This window comes from Pan troglodytes, chromosome 11, assembly GCF_028858775.2.
Source record: "Pan troglodytes isolate AG18354 chromosome 11, NHGRI_mPanTro3-v2.0_pri, whole genome shotgun sequence".
Lineage (NCBI taxonomy): Eukaryota > Metazoa > Chordata > Mammalia > Primates > Hominidae > Pan > Pan troglodytes.
The window spans coordinates 39,926,920-39,945,676 of NC_072409.2; the positions used below are offsets into that span (position 1 = coordinate 39,926,920).

Consider the following 18,757-nt stretch of genomic DNA (forward strand, 5'->3'; position numbering starts at 1 on the left):
TCTTGGGTACCTGTTCTGTTCAAAGAATTTTTATAGGTCACATGAACTTACTGTTTCCTGGACAGCTCCTAGTACTTAGTAGGTGACTGAAAATGTTTCAATGAATTAGTTGCAATGACAAAACAATATAGTGTATATTTAATTCAGTTGGATATGGTGCTGGGCTAATTTTGAACATGATTTAGCAATGATAAATGTTAAAGTCTGTTCTTAGGTTCAGAAAATCACCCACAGATGAACAGAAAGAGGGAAACTTCAGTGATTGAGAAAGCACCCTGGGTGTGGAAAGCTTACCAGTTTAAAAATGACTTTCTGTCTTTATAAAAGTAATCTGTATTTTTTTTATTTAAGTAAAAGAAGCAAGTAACAAAAAACCACTGAAATCTCATAACCTTTAACATTCGATGATTCTCATTCCAGACATCTCTCTATGCATATATTATAAAGAAATAATTTTATAAAATGAGATCATTATTACATCCTACTTTAGATCGTTGTTGAATTTTATTTATTTGCATATAACAGAAGAAAATGAGGAAAAGTAAAATAGAAGGAATTGCTCACCATTAAACAATTTTGCCTTTGCTACAGAAAATATTTGTTTCCAAAATGTCTCTCCAAGGGTAATAAAAGATTATGAAAAGCAGTGAGGTTAAAATCCTGGCTTTTAAACTGCAGTTTTCAATTTTAGATGGTATTGATTAAAGCCCTTCTATGGAAGAAGAGGAAATTAACAATCTTACAACTTCTCTTCCCTCCTCTGCCTCCTGCATTTTATGTTCCATTATTATCTTCACATTGCCAGTTGTTTCATGTTAAATGGGTCTGGCTCTCACTATCACTCCTTTTTTACCACAAGTCCACCTCCATTCCTGAGATCTATATTTTTGATTCATCTTTTGGTTGGCTGGATTTTATCAAGTAGGTTTTTTCTCCCCTGGGCACCAAGGAAGGATTGTCGGTGTTTTGCTACCCAAGATAATAGGTGCTGATTTAGTAGTTTTTACTGACAGCAAGCTCTGTGTGATGTAGGAGCCCAATAGAAGGTGTGCAGACTGAAGCCGCATTAACAGAAGTCAATATTCAGAATGCGGGAGGTGATCGTTTCGTTCAGCTTGGCATTGTGGCTGGGAGTGCTCTGAACAAATCAATAAGGAAAAGACAGCCCAGTAGAAAAATGGGCAAAGTTACCAGTCCAAAAGAGGAAACACAGGCTATAAGCATATGAAAAGATGGCTTAACCTCTTTAGTAATCAGGAACATACAAATTGAAATGTGATATCAAATACCCACAAGACTGGCAAAAATTAAAGCTGGCAAGGATATGGAGCAGTGAGATCTCTAAAACACTGCTGGTGGGAGTGTAAATGGATCAAACCACTTAGAGAACATGCAGCAAACGCTATGATTCAACAATTCAATTTCCAGGTTTATACCCTAGAGAAACTCTTCATATGTGTGCAAGGAGGCGCATATGCAAATATTCGACCATCTTGCTTACAGCAGCAACCAAACAAAATGCTGGAAACAGCCCAAGGGTCCACTGGCAGAGGAATGAACAAACAAACGGTGGCATATTCACACAATGGCATATTACACAGCTATGAAAATGAATGAACCACAGCTATATTCAGCGGCAAAAATCTCACAAACATAACATGGAGCCATAAGGGCAAGTTTCAGGTGAAATGTATAACACAATTCCACTTATATGTATGTTCGGAAATGAGTAAAATTAAATGATATAGTGTTTAAGAAACATGTACATATAAAACTGTAAAGAAAAGCAAAGAAGGGGCTGGCACGGTGGCTCACTTCTATAATCCCAGCACTTTGGGAGGCCAAGGCGGGTGGATCACTTGAGGTCAGGAGTTCAAGACCAGCCTGGTCAACATGGCAGAACCTCGTCTCTACTAAAAATACCAAAGTTAGCTGGGCACAGTGGCATGTGCCTGTGATCCCATCTACTCAAGAGGTTGAGGTAGGACAATCACTTGAACCTGGGAGGCAGAAGTTGCAGTGAGCCAAGATCATGCCATTGCACTCCAACCTAGGTGACAGACTGAGAGTCTGTCTAAAAGAACAAACAAACAAACAAAAGAAAAACAAAACAAAAAAAAAAAGAAAAGAAAAGAGAAGAAAAGAAGGATAAATGCAAAATTCAGGCCTGGGGCTCCCCCTGGGTAAAGGAGGGCTATGTGCAGGTGTGGGCACAGAGGTCTTCAACATAACTGTGATGCTGGATATACTGTATGTTCGCATTACTATTTTTCATACTTAAGTTATTGTATATGGAATGTTTTCTGTGAGTGAAATATTTCATAGCACATTCTTATTTAAAATGAAACCGTGCTCTGAAGTTAGACTACCTGAAATTGGGCAAGTTATTATTTCTGAGCCTCAAATTCCTTATCTGTAAAAGGGAAATAACAGTACAGGTTGAGTACCCCTTATCCAAAATACTTGGGACTAGAAATGTTTCAGATTTTGGGGTTTTTCAGATTTTGAAATAGCTGCATTATATTTAAAGACTGAACATCCCAAATCCAAATATTCAAAATCCAAAATGCTCCAGTGAACATTTTTATTGAGTGTCATATTTGTGCTCAAAAAGTTTTGGATTTTGGAGCATTTTGGATTTCAGATTTTCGAATTAGGGATACTCAGCCTATACCTTTTAATAATATTGAGAGGCATGAATAAGATCCTTGACATCAAGTTCTTAGTACTGTGCCTAACACATATATATTTTTTAAATTTTATTATTATTATACTTTAAGTTTTAGGGTACATGTGCACAACGTGCAGGTTTGTTACATATGTATACGTGTGCCATGTTGGTGTGCTGCACCCATTAACTCGTCATTTAGCATTAGGTATATCTCCTAATGCTATCCCTCCCCCCTCCCCCAACCCTACACCAGTCCTCAGTGTGTGATGTTCCCCTTCCTGTGTCCATGTGTTCTCATTGTTCAATTCCCACCTATGAGTGAGAACATGTGGTGTTTGGTTTTTTGTCCTTGCGATAGTTTGCTGAGAATGATGGTTTCCAGCTTCATCCATGTCCCTACAAAGGACATGAACTCATCATTTTTTATGGCTGCATAGTATTCCATGGTGTATATGTGCCACATTTTCTTAATCCAGTCTATCGTTGTTGGACATTTAGGTTGGTTCCAAGTCTTTGCTAATTGTGAATAGTGCTGAGGGCACAGTATACGTTAGCTAGTGTCGCTTTTCTGGGCAGGGTAGATGGAGGTATTTGGGGGACCATTCTAGGTGCTACATGCCCAAAAAATCTGTCCTCCAAAGGCTGTTTGTGAAATGACTCTTAGATAAGCAAGCTGTAAAACTATCCTGTATGGGGATGATTGGAAGTGCTAAGGGTAGTTTAGCCTGAAGACATCTCTCGGAGTCACTCTGCGGAGCTTAGCTATCTGATTTCCAGGCCAATGATAGGAAGAATTTTCTAAGAAGCAGAGCTGGCCGAGGACAAATTAGCTCCCTAGTGACAGAGTGAGACCCCTGGCACTGGAGGGACAGACGTGAGCAGATACTGAGTGCTCCTGCGTGGGAGACCCAGAGGGGACTTTCTAACGGGGGCAGGTGGGACACATTAGCTTTTAAATTCTCTTTCCATTCTGAAATTCTGCATGGAGTAATTCCTAGTTTCAGATGGGTTGTTATTAACTCTGACATTTTCTTGGCATTTTTACATTTTAACTCTCAGCAACATTTTCTTTGAAATTTTTAAATCAAAAAAGTATTTTAATTCTTTAAAAATGAGATTTAAATGAAAATGGATTTCATCTGGAGCCTCACTTTTTCATTTGAAAATTGATTTTCGTGGCTTTTGGATCTGTTCCCATGTTTAAGTGCTGAATTTTAAGAGCCTATATGTGCCAATGGTGATTTCTCTGTGACAAGTCCTTATAGGGAAGGAGAAGCCCTTGGCAGTGGAACAGCAGACAGGAGTTGTGAGGTGTGGTGACCATGAGCTACAGTAGAGGAGGAGTCAAAGGAAGGTAATAACAAATACCAGAGAGAAGAGGGAGGGAGGGAAGGCAGCATTTATTGAGCACCTACTATGTGCTAGAGCCAATCTCCAGGTGGCAAGACTGAAGACAGAGGCTAGGCCAGTCGTGAAGCTTTGAGTTATTGCATGACAGTATGAACTGTGATTAATTACTTCCTGCCTGCTGGTCAAGTTGTGGCCATGCCAACCAGTCAGAATATCCTCTAGAAGTGAGTGGGGTTTCCGGTGGGGGAGGTGTGGTGGGGGGAAAGGAGAGCATGATAAAGCCCATAGCTTTCTTCCAGGACACAGACCCCCACTTAGAGTGGCTCTGAGAGCAATTCATCAAAAACCAAATCACAGAAAGACAACTTGCTGTAAATAACTTCTCAGAATGATGGTTTTGCCCAGTGAACATCTCACTAAAAGCTGTCAGACAGACAGCTTAAATGGGGTATTGAAAAGCTTCTGGCATGTTCCTGGCTCAGGCCAGGGCTGGTCCACAGCAAGAGAAGGGTAATCAACAGCCCTTTAGGGGGACATCTTCAAGTGCAGCATTCGAGAAGGGAAAATGTGAAATACGCATAACATTGACTTTCACCTGAGCTGGAAGGACAGATCCTGTGAAATGGCTGTGGCAATGTGTCTGCAAGGAGTCCTTCAGGAAACTAAAACCTAGAGAAGTTCCCCAGTGATTTGGTGACTTGATCATCAGGCACATTCATGCACAGTGGATTAACTTGGAGTGAGTAGCCTATAGCGTATATGCCAAAACGCCTTGCTTATGAGGCATTCACCCACCCTTCCTGAGGCCAGAGACAAACACTATACTCTGTAAGGACCTCCAGGGTCATATTGGTGGTTTTCAAACATTTTTGCTGCTAGCAATGAAGCCTGCTTTAAAATTAAGTGTTCTGTGGAGCTCTGATGCTACAGCTGAAGCAGTTGGGAGAGGAGCTGCTGGTTGAAGTGAAGGTGAGGAGCTCAGTGCTTCTTTCACTGCCCTATCTGCTGGGCTTTACGCCCCTGAGGGGCTGACTTTAAAAAACTCTAAGCTGATCCAGCCCCCAAAATTCACCTTTGGTGAGCTGGAAAGTCCATCTATTTGGGACGCGAATCATGTCAGGTAAGAAGATACAGCATTAGAAATTAGGATAAGGGAAAATAGCATCGAAAATGGGACAGATATATCCATGTGATTTATTTTGTTATTCACTGCAAAGTTGCTCCCTTCAGGGGAGCCAGGGAAGCATGCTTGGTGCCCAGTACGTTGTTTCTCTTGCTTTTAGCCAAGAGCTGTGATCTGGAGGAGACCTGGGCTTGCGGCATTATCCTGGGGGAAATGGTCTTTTCTAGAATGCTGTTAGCTTTAACCTTCTCTTCTGTTGAGTCTCAAGACTATTCGAATGCTGAGAGACTGGGAATCCAGAAATCCCTCTCCTAATCCTGGCAAGACAGTGGACAAATCCCTTCTCTCTAGTCCTCAGTCTCTGCATCTGAAAATGAGAGTGTGGGGCTAGATTAGCAATGCCTAGATGTTGGGATTTCACACACCAAGAAGGGGAGGGCCGTGGAACAGAAACTTACATAGTGTGAAAATTTTTTCTATTTTGTCATGTCAGGACATTAAAAACAAGACCTCTGTCATTTCTATCCTTTTATAACAGAAAAATATTTCAACACCATTCAACTACAAAGGACCTTGTCTATAAATTAAGGATCGTTTTTCAAATGGAATTAACTTTAAGGAAAACCATACTGTGTCATTCTTATTTTTCACGTTTTACCTGAGTGTATTTGCTTTCTATGCTGCTGTAACTGATCACCACAAATTTGGTGATGTAAACCACACCTATTTATTGTCTGACAGTTCTATGCCAGAAGTCTGGACACAGTGTGGCTCCCCTGGGTCCCTTGCTCAGGGCTTCATATGACCAAAATCAAAGTGTCATCTGGGCTGGGTTCGTATCTGGAGGCTCAACTGGGGAAGATTTTCTTCCAGGCTCATTCTGGTTATTGGCAGAGTTCAGTTTCTTGCAATTGTAGAACAGAGGTCCCTGCTTTCTTGACACGTGGACCTCTTCATCTTCAAACCAACAATGGCATATCAAATCCATCTCATGCTTCCAATCTCCGATCTCTCCTCTGCTATTAGGTAAAGAAAGATCTGCTTTTAAGGACTTATGTGACTACACTGGGCTTACCTGTATCATAATTTAAGGTCAACTGATTAGTAACCTTCATGACATCTACAAAGTCCCTTTTGCCATGTAACATAAAATATTCATGGAGGTAATTCCAAGGGGTGAAGGTCAATGGGGCCAAAACTTTGCCTGCCACACCCACTCTGGTGAAAATTCAGTCAGATAAATATTTGGGAACGTTGTAAGATTCTCCAGCTCCAATACGGGTTGTCAAATAGTCTCAGATATTTTAGTTGACATATCCCAGTGTTTTGTATTTGTGAGAAGCTGTGACATCATTACTAATACAGATTCATGCATGGGCTGGATATTCAGAAAGTGTTTGCTAAGCAAGCATGTATTAATAAATTCATTGTTGCTAATATTATTTTAATGCAACTTTGGTTATAAATCCTGTGGTACTGTAGTATTGTCATTAGCTACAGATTAGAAAAAAAGCCAAAGTCATTACAGAAATGTATTAAAACTATAAATGATTCAGTAAATCATGGTAGATTCCAAAAAAAAAAATCATGGTAGAAACAATTAAAATATGAACTACTCTGTTATTATCTGCTCGTGCTCTGTTGGGGGTGAGAAGTGTTGCTTTCAATCAAGGAACAGGGATAATTAATAGAGGGCCCCAGAAGCAGTAAGAACTTAATCTTTCCTCCCTCCCTCCCTGTCTCCCTCCCTCCCTCTCTTCCTTCCTTTCCTCCTTCCTTTCTCTCTTTCTTTCTTGGGGAAATAAATTAACTTGGCCAGTTTTTAAATTAAATTAAAAATTTTAAATTGAATTATTTACCGAAAATCTGTAGTATTCAAACTCCCTACCCTGATGTGGAGAGCTCTAAGCCTTCTCCCTGGCCACCTCATCCTTGTCACTCACTGTTGAAGCAAGCTGGGTTGTTTCTGTTCCCGTCTCACTTTTCCACCTCCTTGCCTGTATTCGTGCTGCTTTTCCGCCTACGATTCCCGTCTCAAGTGTTCCCTCTTCCAGAGCCCTCCCTGGCTTTCCCTGCAGTGCCCACAGCCTGGATCTGCCTCTGTCCCACAGCACCGGCCACCATCCCCCACGGGAGGTGACTGCGTGCCCCGGCCTCACTGCCTCCACCATCGGTGAGCTCCCCGAGGCCCAGGAACCATGTCGGACTGAGTTCTCTGTCCCTGTTGGCACAGACATGGGTCACAGATCAGAGGAGTTTCTCAAATAAATGAAGAGGGAGCAAGAAATCCTAGTTCACTCTGCTCCCATATAGCGGTCACTTAAGGGGAAGGTGGAGAACAAGCAGAAAAAAATGAGGAGGACACAGAATGGAGAGAAAGACAAAAATAAGGAGAGAACGTGGAAGTGTAGAGCAAGGAGGAGGAAAGCAGATGAAGGGAGAGTGTCCAACAGATTTGTTTGTTTTGTTTTGAGATGGAGCCTTGCTCTGTCAAGCTGGAGTGCAGGGTGCAATCTCGGCTCACTGCAACCTCCGCCTCCCAGGTTCAAGCGATTCTCCTGCCTCAGCCTTCTGAGTAGCTGGGTTTACAGGTGCATGCCACCATGCCTGGCTAATTTTTGTATTTTTAATAGAGACGGGGTTTCGCCATGTTGTCCAGGCTGTTCTCAAACTCCTGACCTCAAGTGATCTGCCTGCCTCAGCCTCCCAAAGTGCTAGGATTACGGCCGTGAGCCTTCGCGCCTGGCCCCAACAGATCTTACTGAATCTTTACTGAGGCCCCTCTCCAAGCTCTGGGGAGACAGCAGTGAAAACGATGACAAAATCCTTGCCCACCTGGGGCTTTCATTCTAGTTAGGAAATCAGTCAATCTACAAGTGAACAAAAAGTAGACAAGATGATTTCAGATAATTTTAGGAGCTATGTTAGGGCATTAAATAGGGTGACATGTCAGGGAGGGAATGGGGGTGGGAAATATTTTGGGGAGGGTGACCTGATTGATGGGAAGGAGTGAGCCATGCTGAGAACCAAGGAAATTGTGTTCCCAGCAAAGAAAACAGCAAGTGCAAAGGCCCAGAGGTGGGAAGGAAAGTGCTTTTGATTTCAGGGAACTGGAAGGAGGTTGGTAGGGCTTCACTTGGTGAGCAAAGGGAAGAGAAAAGGGAACTCAGGCCAGATTGGGAGGCAGCAGCTGGACTGAGTGGCTTCCATTGTGATAAGGAGTCTTAAGAAAATGACCCCAAACCTGTACATAATACAAAGATGTGATTCTGTGACCCTTTACCCTCATACTTAGAGCATTTTCCAACAGTCCTGCCTAAGGGTCATCTGACTGCGGGAATAGAACTTTGCTCAATCAATTAAGACCTAAACATTTTGCAATCCTCTAAAACAGATAAGATATGCTCATTTTCAGTGATTTTCTTTCTATCCCCAAAGGTTGTGGTTTTATTGCCCTGTAGGACATTAACCAGTTTTGTATCTAATTTGGCACTCTTATCTTATTCCTTTTTTCAGTCCTGGTTCCTTAAATTCTCTTTTGAATCCACTTTGCCATCCTGCAGATCTCCTTATTAATGAGTTAAATAAAACTTTGACATGTGTTCACTATCGATTTTCATGAGAATTATGTTTTTAACCTTTCGAGAGTTATATTGTGATAGGAGTTTGGGTTTTAAGTGCATGGAAAGCAGGAAGAGTGAGAAGAATTCATTGATGTTTGACAAAGGACCCTCAGACAGCTAGATGGTGGAGGGGTTGAACTTGCCCATGGGGAGGTAAGACACCCAGTAGAAGCCAAAGCCACTGTCCAGGGGAGAGATGACCACAGGGTTTGACTGAGGGAGGTGGGGATGGAAAGGCGCTGAGTGAGCCAGAACTGAATCCTGATACTCGTCGTGGGCCCCTGGCCTCTTTCCATTCCTATGCTGGGTCGCCGTGAACTGTTTCCTTGGCCAACTTTTCTCTCTAATATGGAAGCTCCTTGGCAGGGGCTGCATCCAATTTTTATGTTTCCTCAACGTCCAGCCCTGGACTGAACACAGAGTAGTCCTTGGCAAGTGTTTGCTGAATTAATCTTCTCTTTAGATTTATCCTCATCATCATTTTTTTAAGACTGTGGTAAAAATATACATAACCTAAAATTTGCCATTTTAACCATTTTTATGTGTACAGTTCAGTGGCATTAAGTACATCTACATTGCTGAGCTACCATCACCATCATCCACCTCCAACACACTTCCATCATCCCCACTGAAACTCTGAGCCTGTCAAACAATGAAGACCCCTTCCCTGCTCCCCCCAGCCCCTGGCAACCACCATTTCTACTTTCTTTCTCTATGAATTTAACTACTGTAGATAACCTCATATGAGTGGGATCATATAACAGCTGTCTTTTTGTATGGCTTATTCTATGTAGCATAATGTCCTCAAGGTTCATCCATGTTGTAGCGTGTGTTCGAATTTCCTTCCTTTTCCAGGCTGGAAATATTCCACTGCATGGATACACTACTGTTCCATTATCCATTCACCTGTTGATGGGCATTCATGTTGTTTCCATCTTTTGGCTATCGTGAATGATACTGCTATGAACATGGGTGTGCAACTATCTCTTCAAGTCCCTGCCTTCGGTTGTTTTGGGTATACGTCTAGAGGTGGAATTGCTAGATCATATGGCAATTCTGTGTTTAACTTCTCCAGGAACCACTGTACTGTTTCCACAGCAGCTGCACCATCTTACATTCCCACTAATAGGGCACAGCAGTTCCAGTTTCTCCACACCCTTGCCAATACTTGTTGTTTTCTGTGTGTTTTTTTTAATGATAGCCATTTTAATGAGTGTGGGATCATCCTTAAAATATAAATGGCCATGAAAAAGTGAGATCCCAGGGCGAGTCATTATGGGACTTTTCCTAAGTGTGCTCTAAAGGGAGATAGCTGGGGTGCTGGAGAGAGGTCCTAGATTTGGAGGGCACTTAGCGGGAGCAGAGACAGGATAGTGGGTGCCAAGACCACACTCGTGGAGCTTACAGCGTGGATTCAGGGCTGGCTTAAGGAGACTCCCCACCATGGGAGAACTGAAACCCAGAAGGTTTCCACGAGGAAAGATTTGTTTGTTGGGCTCATGCCCCTGGGGAAAAGCTGTTTCTAATTTGGACCTTTCTTTCTATGTGTTGCTTCCCCAGTGCGACAACGCAAAAGGGTTGAAAGCCTTCTACGATGCAATAAAATACGGGCCGAACCACTTGATGGTGTTTGGAGGCGTCTGTCCATCCGTCACGTCCATCATTGCAGAGTCCCTCCAAGGCTGGAATCTGGTGCAGGTAAGGTCTGAGCTACCTTCTTTTGTGGGGAGGTGTCTTTGGTTGGCCCTCAGTCTTTTGCAGGAATTATTCCTTGTACAATGTGGTTTCTATGTTGCCTGGGTCAGGCCTCCCGGACTTTCTCCTGGGTGATAGCACAGCCTTTCACTGCTGGCCTGACTTGGCATGGCCCCCACAGTAGGTCTCTAAAGGGCAGCCCTGATGCTATCACCGTGTATTTGAAGGCTTCAGGGCTCACCACTGACTCCCTAGCCCAGCTTTCAGAGCCATTGATGCCAGTCCAACCTGCCTGCCCAGTGTTATCTCCTGCTCCTTCCACTTGCTCCACAGCACAGCCTTGCCAGACACCCTGCCTTTCCACACATGCGCCCTGGACCTTTGGGCCTCAGAGCCCTGCTCTCACCGTTCCCTTAACCAGATGACTCCTCATCAATTCTCTGCCAAGTCTCCCTTTCCCACTGAGATTCTCTTTTGTTATCTAAGACTGCCTTTGTCCTCGGTTAAGTCTTTCCTGGTCTCCTTGCCAGTTATTCACTCTTTGCCCTGGCAGATTTTATACATCATTGAATGCTCCACCAACATATATATAGTCTATTGTAGGTGAGACTTGCCAGTGTTAGCTGTTATTTGGGATGGGAAAGAAGAGTGTAGAACTATATGACCACCAGGGGTGAGTGGTGGCCCATACACATGTTTACTTTTTTGCTCCATCCATCCATCCATCCATCCATCCATCCATCCATTCACCTATCCATCCATCCATATGTTCACCCATCCATTCGCCTAACCATCCATCCATCCATCCATCCATCCATCCATCCATCCATCCATCCATCCATGCATCCACCCATCCACCCGTTCAGCTATCCATCCATCCACACATTCACCTATCCATCCATCCATCTGTCCATTCATCCATCCACCTATCCATCCATCTGTCCATCCATCTGTCCATCCATCCATCCATCCATCCACCCACCCATTCACCTATCCATCCACCTATCCATCCATCCGTCCATCCATCCATCCATCCATCCATCCATCCATCCATCCATCCATCCAAAAAATATTATAGGCAACTTACTCTGTGCCTGGATTTTGGTAGGCACACTGGGGATACAATGCTGAACAGGATAGGTATGGTTCACATTATTCTGGAGCTTACATTCTAGGAGGAAGACAGGCAAGAAGCAAGTAAGTAATTAAATAATAATATTATTAAGGTTGTATATGGAGGGTCTGCCATGTGCTAGACACTGTTCTTAGTATTTTTCTGCGTGAACTCGTTTAATTTTTATATCCGCTCTATGCTTTAGGTACCTTATCCCCATTTTATAGATAATGGAACTGAGGCACAGAAAAGCTATCTAACTTGCACAAGGACTCACAGCTAATAAGTAGTAGGGCCAGGATTTTAACTCAAGCAGTCTGGCCCTTAAGATAAGACTGTAGTAAGGAAACTTGGCTATGACAGAAGGAAACAGGGTGATGAGATATATAGTGACTGCCTTGGGGTAGTCAGAAAAGGTCTCTTGGAGGAGGTGACATTCAAGCTGAGACCTGAAGGGTGAGAAGGAGACCATTGGGTGAAGCGCATTCCATGTCAGTGAATGGAATAGTAAACAGAGGAAGGCAGCTTGTGATAGGAAAGGACCTGGTATATTCGTGGAACAGAAAACAGGGAAGTGGGGCTGGAGCATGATGGGTGGGGAGCCAGGGTGAAGAGAGTGAGTGACAGGGTGAGCAGGAGCCTGACCACATAGAGGATCTGTTTCATTCCACTTGCACTGGCTGAGGACCTCCTCTGTGTCTGGTGCTGCATGCATGGGGTGCTGGGGTGGAGCCCAAGCTTGCAGCCACGAGGGGTGGTGGGCACAAGCTATGGCAGGTGTGATGAAAGAGAGGTGGGGCCCGGGCGAGGGCCCCTCACTTAGCCCCGGGTCAAGGAAGCCCCAGGGCAGGTGCTATGGTAGGTGCATGAAGCTGGCTGCTGAAGGAGGAGAGGGCGTTGGACAGCTGGAGACATGTGGGAGAGCGCCGCTGCAGAGGAAACTGGGCGTGCAAAAGCGGGAGGTGGGAAAGTATGTGGGCTTGGGGAGTGCTGAGTCATTCCTTGTGGCCAGAGCAGGCCACACTGATTGTGGGTGGATGCAACAGGAAGAGGAGGCCAGAAAAGCAGCCATGTGCTCTGGTGCAAACCTAACCACAAACCTAACCACACACCTGAAAGCCAGCATGGCTCAGTGTGCCGTGGGAGCCTGGCCTCATGCCCTCAGGGTGCCCAGGACAGCCGTGGAGACCTTGGACCAGTCACTTAGATTCTCTGGGCTTGAGCTTGCTTTCCTGAACATTGAGGAGCACATTCTCTACTAGTTAGAGCCATGTGCTGCCTCCCTGAGCCTCAGTTTCGTCATCTGCATAATCAAGGTAGTAATAGGACTGCTTTCATTGGTTTGTTGTGTGGATTGAAAGACTGAAAAAGGATTAGAGCTGTGTCTGGCACACAGTTAGTGCTAACTAAGTGTTCTTTGTGGTTAGTCCTGCCCTGTCTCCTCCCACTCCCCAAGTTGAGTCCCCTGATTACTTGTCATTCCTGGTCTTTCTTGCATTCCCACCTTTTCTTACACTGTTCCTACCACCCAAAACATCCCATTCTTCCTATACCCAGTGTATCAAGTGCTACCCATTCTTTAAGACCCAGCTTAAATGCTGCCTCCTTCAGGAAGCCTTTCCTGCCTGCTACTAGGGGGCTGCTAAAGTAGGGCCCTAGAAAGCCTATCACTTCCCCTTGTTTAATTCTAGCAGAGCTTGTGCACAGCCCAGTGTCCCACTCCACTCTGCCTGTCCCTCTCTTAGGGTTTTGCAGATTTGGGGGGGTGGTGGTGTTTATAAATGTTTGTTTCTCCAGCTGGGCTGTGAGCTCCTTAAGGACAGAACCTGGACTTTTCTTTTTCCCTGTGCCTATCATTTCACAGTCTTCATTAGAAATCTGCTCAATGATCAGAGGGATGGAGGGAGGTGGGAAGGGATGGAAGGATCTGAAGATGGATCCTTCCATCTTTGTCCAGGCATGAGAGGCTGAGGTCCCAGGGAAATCCCCTGCCCAGAGAGGAATCCAACTGATTCCACTGATTCTCAGTGTCACTTGGAACCACCTGTCCCTCAGAATTCCCTGAGGAGCTGCAGGAACAAGCACAACATTGGAAACTCCCAGCTTGCAGACCACAGCTACCTGGCCTCTCCATGAGCAGGACAGCCCTCCAACCTAGAGGAGTTGATAAGACATAGAACTGGGTTACAAGATGGGGACTGTGTTAGTTATTTACCACTGGGTAACAAATCCCCCCAAATTTAGTGTCTTAACACAGCAATATTATGCATTATTTCATTATTTCTCTGGTTCAGGAATTCAGACACACTGAATGGCTTGTGTTTGCTCCATGGTGTTTGGGGCCCAGCTGGAGGATTTGAAGGCTGGGGGCTGGCATCATCTGAAGGCTTGACTGGGGCTGAAGGATCTGCTTCCAGTGTGGCTCCTCTCCATGTGGAGGTCTCCATAGGGCTGCCTGAGTGTCCTCATGACAAGGCAGCTGGCATCCCCCAAAGTGAGTCATGAAAAGACCAAGGCAGAGGTGACAAAGTCTTTTGGGACTTAGCTTTGGAAATTGCATACTATAAGTTCTGCTGAAATCTGTGGATCACACAAATTAGCTCTTATTTAGACAGGAATAGTACCAAGGTGTAGTGGGAGGTAAGCTCACTGGGTGCTAGCTTGGAGACTGGATACTATAGTGACTAATGTCTGGAGGAAGGCAGGAACTCCAGTTGCCCAGCAAGGGGGACTTGATGCTGAGGCCCTGCCCTGTTTTGCAGAACTCCTGCTCATCCTTCAAAACCCCGGATACCACTTCCTCTGTGATGCCTTCCCTGATCTCCTTCTTCGCCCCCTTTCCTTCAGTGCCGCCCATTCCCCGCTCAAAAAGTAAATTAATTATTTCTTTCTCCGCTACACCCTGCATTCCCAAAAGGGGGTGATATCTTCTCCAAGGGAGTAAACATTGGTTCTTGTGGCGAGGCAAAAAAAACTTACTTTTTTAATGTATAAAGCATAGATATAGATGTAGTACACAAACAGATCTATGCATGCCTGTGGTATTACAATTTCACCAGGGGGCAAGAGTAGGAAAAAACAGCCAGAAAGGCATCTTAGGAGACTAACAGTGAAACGAAGGTTGAGAAACACTGTTCTACATCCTTCTGTATTGTGTACAGTATTCTCTTATTAAATAAATTTCATGTCAATGAATTGTACACTTAAAATTGGTAAAGATGGTAAATTTTATATGTATATTTTACCTCAATTAACAAAAATAAAATTTAAAAAATGGGCTGGGCATGGTGGCTCATGCCTATAATTCCAGTGCTTTGGGAGGCCAAGGCAGGAGGATGGCTTTAAGCCAGGGGTTTGAGGCCAGCCTGGGGAACATAGTGAGACCTCATCTCTACAAAAAATTATAAAATTTAGCCGGGTGTGGTGGCACACTCCTGTAGTCCCAGGAACTTGAGAGGCTGAAGTGGATGGATTGCTCAAGCCTAGGAATTCAAGGCTGTAGTGAGCTATGATCATGCCACTGCACTCCTGCCTGGGCAAAAAAGCGATACCCTCCCTCTATTAAAAAAAAAAATAAGTGTTGTGAAAAATAATTTGTTCTATATGCCAGTCTTCCATATCAGATTGTGAGCTTCTTGGGGGCAGCCCTTCCCCGCCCCTTCCTTCATCTCCTGGTTCCCAATGTCGGGCGCAGGGTCTGGGCTCACAGTAGGTCCTCACTGAGTACTGAAATGTGCTAAGTGCAGAGGATAGGTGGATGGAGGGGCCTGAAATGCTGCATGGCGGAGCCTCTCACAGTGTGGCCCTGACTGTAGGGCAGGGAGGGCGGTGGACCATGCAGAATCTCAGCCTCCACCTCCACAGAATCGCTCTGCATTTTCCCAGGCTCCTTGTGGGGGAAGATGCTCACACCCAGACAATACTGCCCTAGCATTCACTACTAGACACTGGGGCTGGATCAACGGCTGCAACTGGACGTGGATGGGGCATGCTGGGGGGCTTGGAACTGGAGGGTACTCAACAGTTTGGACTTCTCTGAGGACCTGGGAGGCAGAATGGTAGATGAGCCCAAGAGAGTGGATTTCTCCCAGGCTTGTGCAGCCAGGCAAGGAAGATATAAGAACAAAGATCAGGATCTTGATCTGGGAGTAGCCTGGGAGCCTGGATTCCTGCCTCCTTCTCACTCTCAGGAAACATAGACCCATTTATTATGAGCCAGACTCTGTGGACCTCCCAAGCCACCCCAACCCCAACACAGGGAGGCTAAGCTTGTTTCCAGAGATGGTGAAGGGGTGGATGGGTGGGTCTACAGATGCCCAAGGGATTTGATGAATCTCTTAACTGACTCAAGACTGGGCTTCAAAACAGAGCTTCACAAATGGAAAACTGCATGGAATTTGTGTAATTGAAAAGGAGCTCTGGCTGCCCTTTTTGGAGGAGCAATGCTTGCTGGACAGAGACAGCCAGAAATGCATAATCAGTTGTTTCTGTTTCCTTGTGTCACAAAAATAGGGATTCACACACCAGAGGGGTGAAAATTCACCCTGGTGCTGAAACGGGTTAAATTTAACTTTTGCCTTTTGCTGGGCCTCTTGATTCATAGCTGCTGCATAGAGAGGCTAATATTGTTTTAGTCGTGATGTGAGTCACTTAGCCACTGGGAACCTGTTTCTCCCTCTATATGCAAGGACCTTCATAGAGTCCAGGGTCTGACATGCAGGTGAGATTGGCTCTGTCCCTCTCCAAACTGTCAGAGCCTGCTCACGGTGCAGGGCTCTGATCTGGGCCTCATGCTGGGAGGAACCCACTAGGGCATGACCCAGGAAAGCATCAGGGAAGGGTCAAGGTCTAGACATTGGAGAGCTGAGGGTGTTCAGCCTGGAGAGCACATGGGGCACTGGGGAGGAGGGAGGAGTCCAGACCTCCAGCGTTGCATGGCTGTCTTTGATAGATTTTGCTGGTCTCTGGTGCAAGTGGGGAGAAGCAGGAGCCACGGCCGAAGTTATCAGGGAGCAGCGTTTCCACCTCCTGCAAGCAAGCCCTGCCTCTGGAAGCTTCCAGCATGGAGCAAGCTGCCTGGCTCTGAAGTCATGAGTTCCCTGTGGGCCAAGGTTCCCTGAGAAGTCCGGTTTCAGCCAGGCCTGCTGTTGGGGAAATTTAATACACAGAGTAGGCATAGACCAGGTCAGTGGCTCTCCAACTATATGGGAAGAGTCACTTATGGGGGTTCTTGGTAACAATGCAAATTCTAGGGCTCCACTCTGAGCAGGTCTAGGTTAGGGGATTTATCAGATCCCTCTAGGACTGTGTTCCCCGCTGATCAAAACCACAGCCATTTCAGTACCAGTGGCTCAGGTGACTGTGATGCTGTTGGCCCCTGGAGACTTGCCAGGCCAGGAGCTCTCTAAGGCCTGTTCATCCCCCAGACACCTGGGCTCTTTAACAAATGCTGCTGGTCCAAAAAACTCCAACTGATGCTGCCCGTGTGGGAAAGAGGACATGGAGGCGGTCACGGGGGGATGCTGCCAGGGCAAGTATCCCAGTGCCGCTAGGATGAAGCTCACAGTCCATGGTGGGGCACAGTCCATGGAGTGCACCATCACCTTGCCATTTTCCCAGCCCACCTCCTGCCCCTTCATGCTGCCAGCCTCAGTACAGGCTGCTGGCAGGACTATGCTCATTCTTCCTGGTGCAGCTTGGGTGTCCCTTCTTTGCAAAGCCCCCCATGGCCTCCCCTGTGCTTCCTGACCTGACCTGCACATCCCTCCCAGGGTGTTTGCTATATCTGCCCACCCCCGGCCTGTAGCTGCCTGAGGTTAGAATTGTGTCTCATTCACCCTGCCCCTCGGCCTGGTACAGGCCTGGCAGTGATGCCAGGGCAGTGCTCAGGGCGTATTTGCTGACGGAGAGCCAGGTGCCTGCCTTCTAGGCCTTGGGTTGGTCCCCTGACAACCAAGGGCACGTCATCAGAGTGTGCCAAACCTAAAGTCACCCAAGGACTCTCCAGCTGCAGCCTCTCGTTAAACGGACACAGAGGGAGCCCTAACACAGCCTTGGGCTCAGCCTCAGCCCGCATCTCCCATCTCAGGAACCCCCGCCCTCTGGTTTTCTAACTGATAAGTTTCCTTTGCAGTTTTTTTCAGTCCCACCCAGAATCCTGTCCTCAGAGACCTAAGGGTGGCTTGTGTTTGCAGTTTTTGGGGCAGTCCTGCAGATCTCCCACCAGCCTGATTTGTCCTGAAAGCATGGGGCCTGGGAAAAACCAGGAGAATTTGGAGCTGGGTGGGGAAGATGGAGACAGAGCACGGGAAAGGTCCAAGAGCTGCTAGCAAGAGGGAGTTAGACATCCTCAGAGACCAGGACCACACTCCTTCCTGCTTGGGAGTGAGATTATCGCAGCTTCAGCTTGCAGACAGAAATCGTCTTGCTGATGAAAATAAAGTCAGATTCCTAAAGGGATAAAGGGCTGCTCGTAGGAAAACGCAAACACTATTTCCTCAAGAACTGCATCCCACAGAGCTTGTCCTTTAAAAGGCAGCCGTGGCAGATTATTAAATTGTAGATGCATTTCTCCCAGCGCTGTCCCCAGCCGCCCCTCGACAGCCCACCCTGCCTTGTGGCCCACCTTGGCACTCCCCACGAGGACCTTCCTGGGAAGGAACATTTCGGCTTGTGTCATGGGGCTGTCTCCTTGGAGAAGTTCATGTGAGGGAGTGGAGGCAAGGAGGACTTTCAGATGGGAGGATGTTGACTCTGTGTGTGTAGAGGTATTGGCCATGGAGTCCCAATACGTTTAGGACTTGATTTCTGAAAACTCGAAAGCATGCCTGGTTTTGACATTTAAAAAACAAATCAGTGAGAACCCCCAAATCAGGCCTTTTGCTATTTACTGAATTCTGGCATCATTCTAAATGGTCAGTCAATGCCATTTTGCTTCATAGGAACAGAAATTTTGTGATCTGACATGATTTTCTCAAATGATTATTTTATTAAACTGTAGGCTGTCTGAGAAATCAAAAGATTGCTTGTTGCTTAGCTGTGGCTTGTGGAATTTGAGGTAGATTCATGGAATGGCAGAGGTGGTAGAGGCTTAGCAGGCATTAGGTCCAGTCTCCCTGTTGTACAGGCTGAAAAACAGAGACCAGATGGGGTAGGGGCCTTGCCAAAGTCTCACAGTAACA

The 18,757-nt window shown here is 45.7% G+C and overlaps 1 protein-coding gene across 1 annotated transcript in view; it reads left to right on the top strand.

Moving 5' to 3' along the window:
• Positions 1 to 18,757, top strand: part of GABBR2 (gamma-aminobutyric acid type B receptor subunit 2) — a 422,124-nt gene that overhangs the window by 121,620 nt on the left and 281,747 nt on the right. The window contains exon 2 of the mRNA XM_016961310.3: positions 10,328 to 10,465. Coding sequence (XP_016816799.1) covers positions 10,328 to 10,465 — 138 coding nt within the window. The remainder of the gene's footprint in view (positions 1 to 10,327; positions 10,466 to 18,757) is intronic.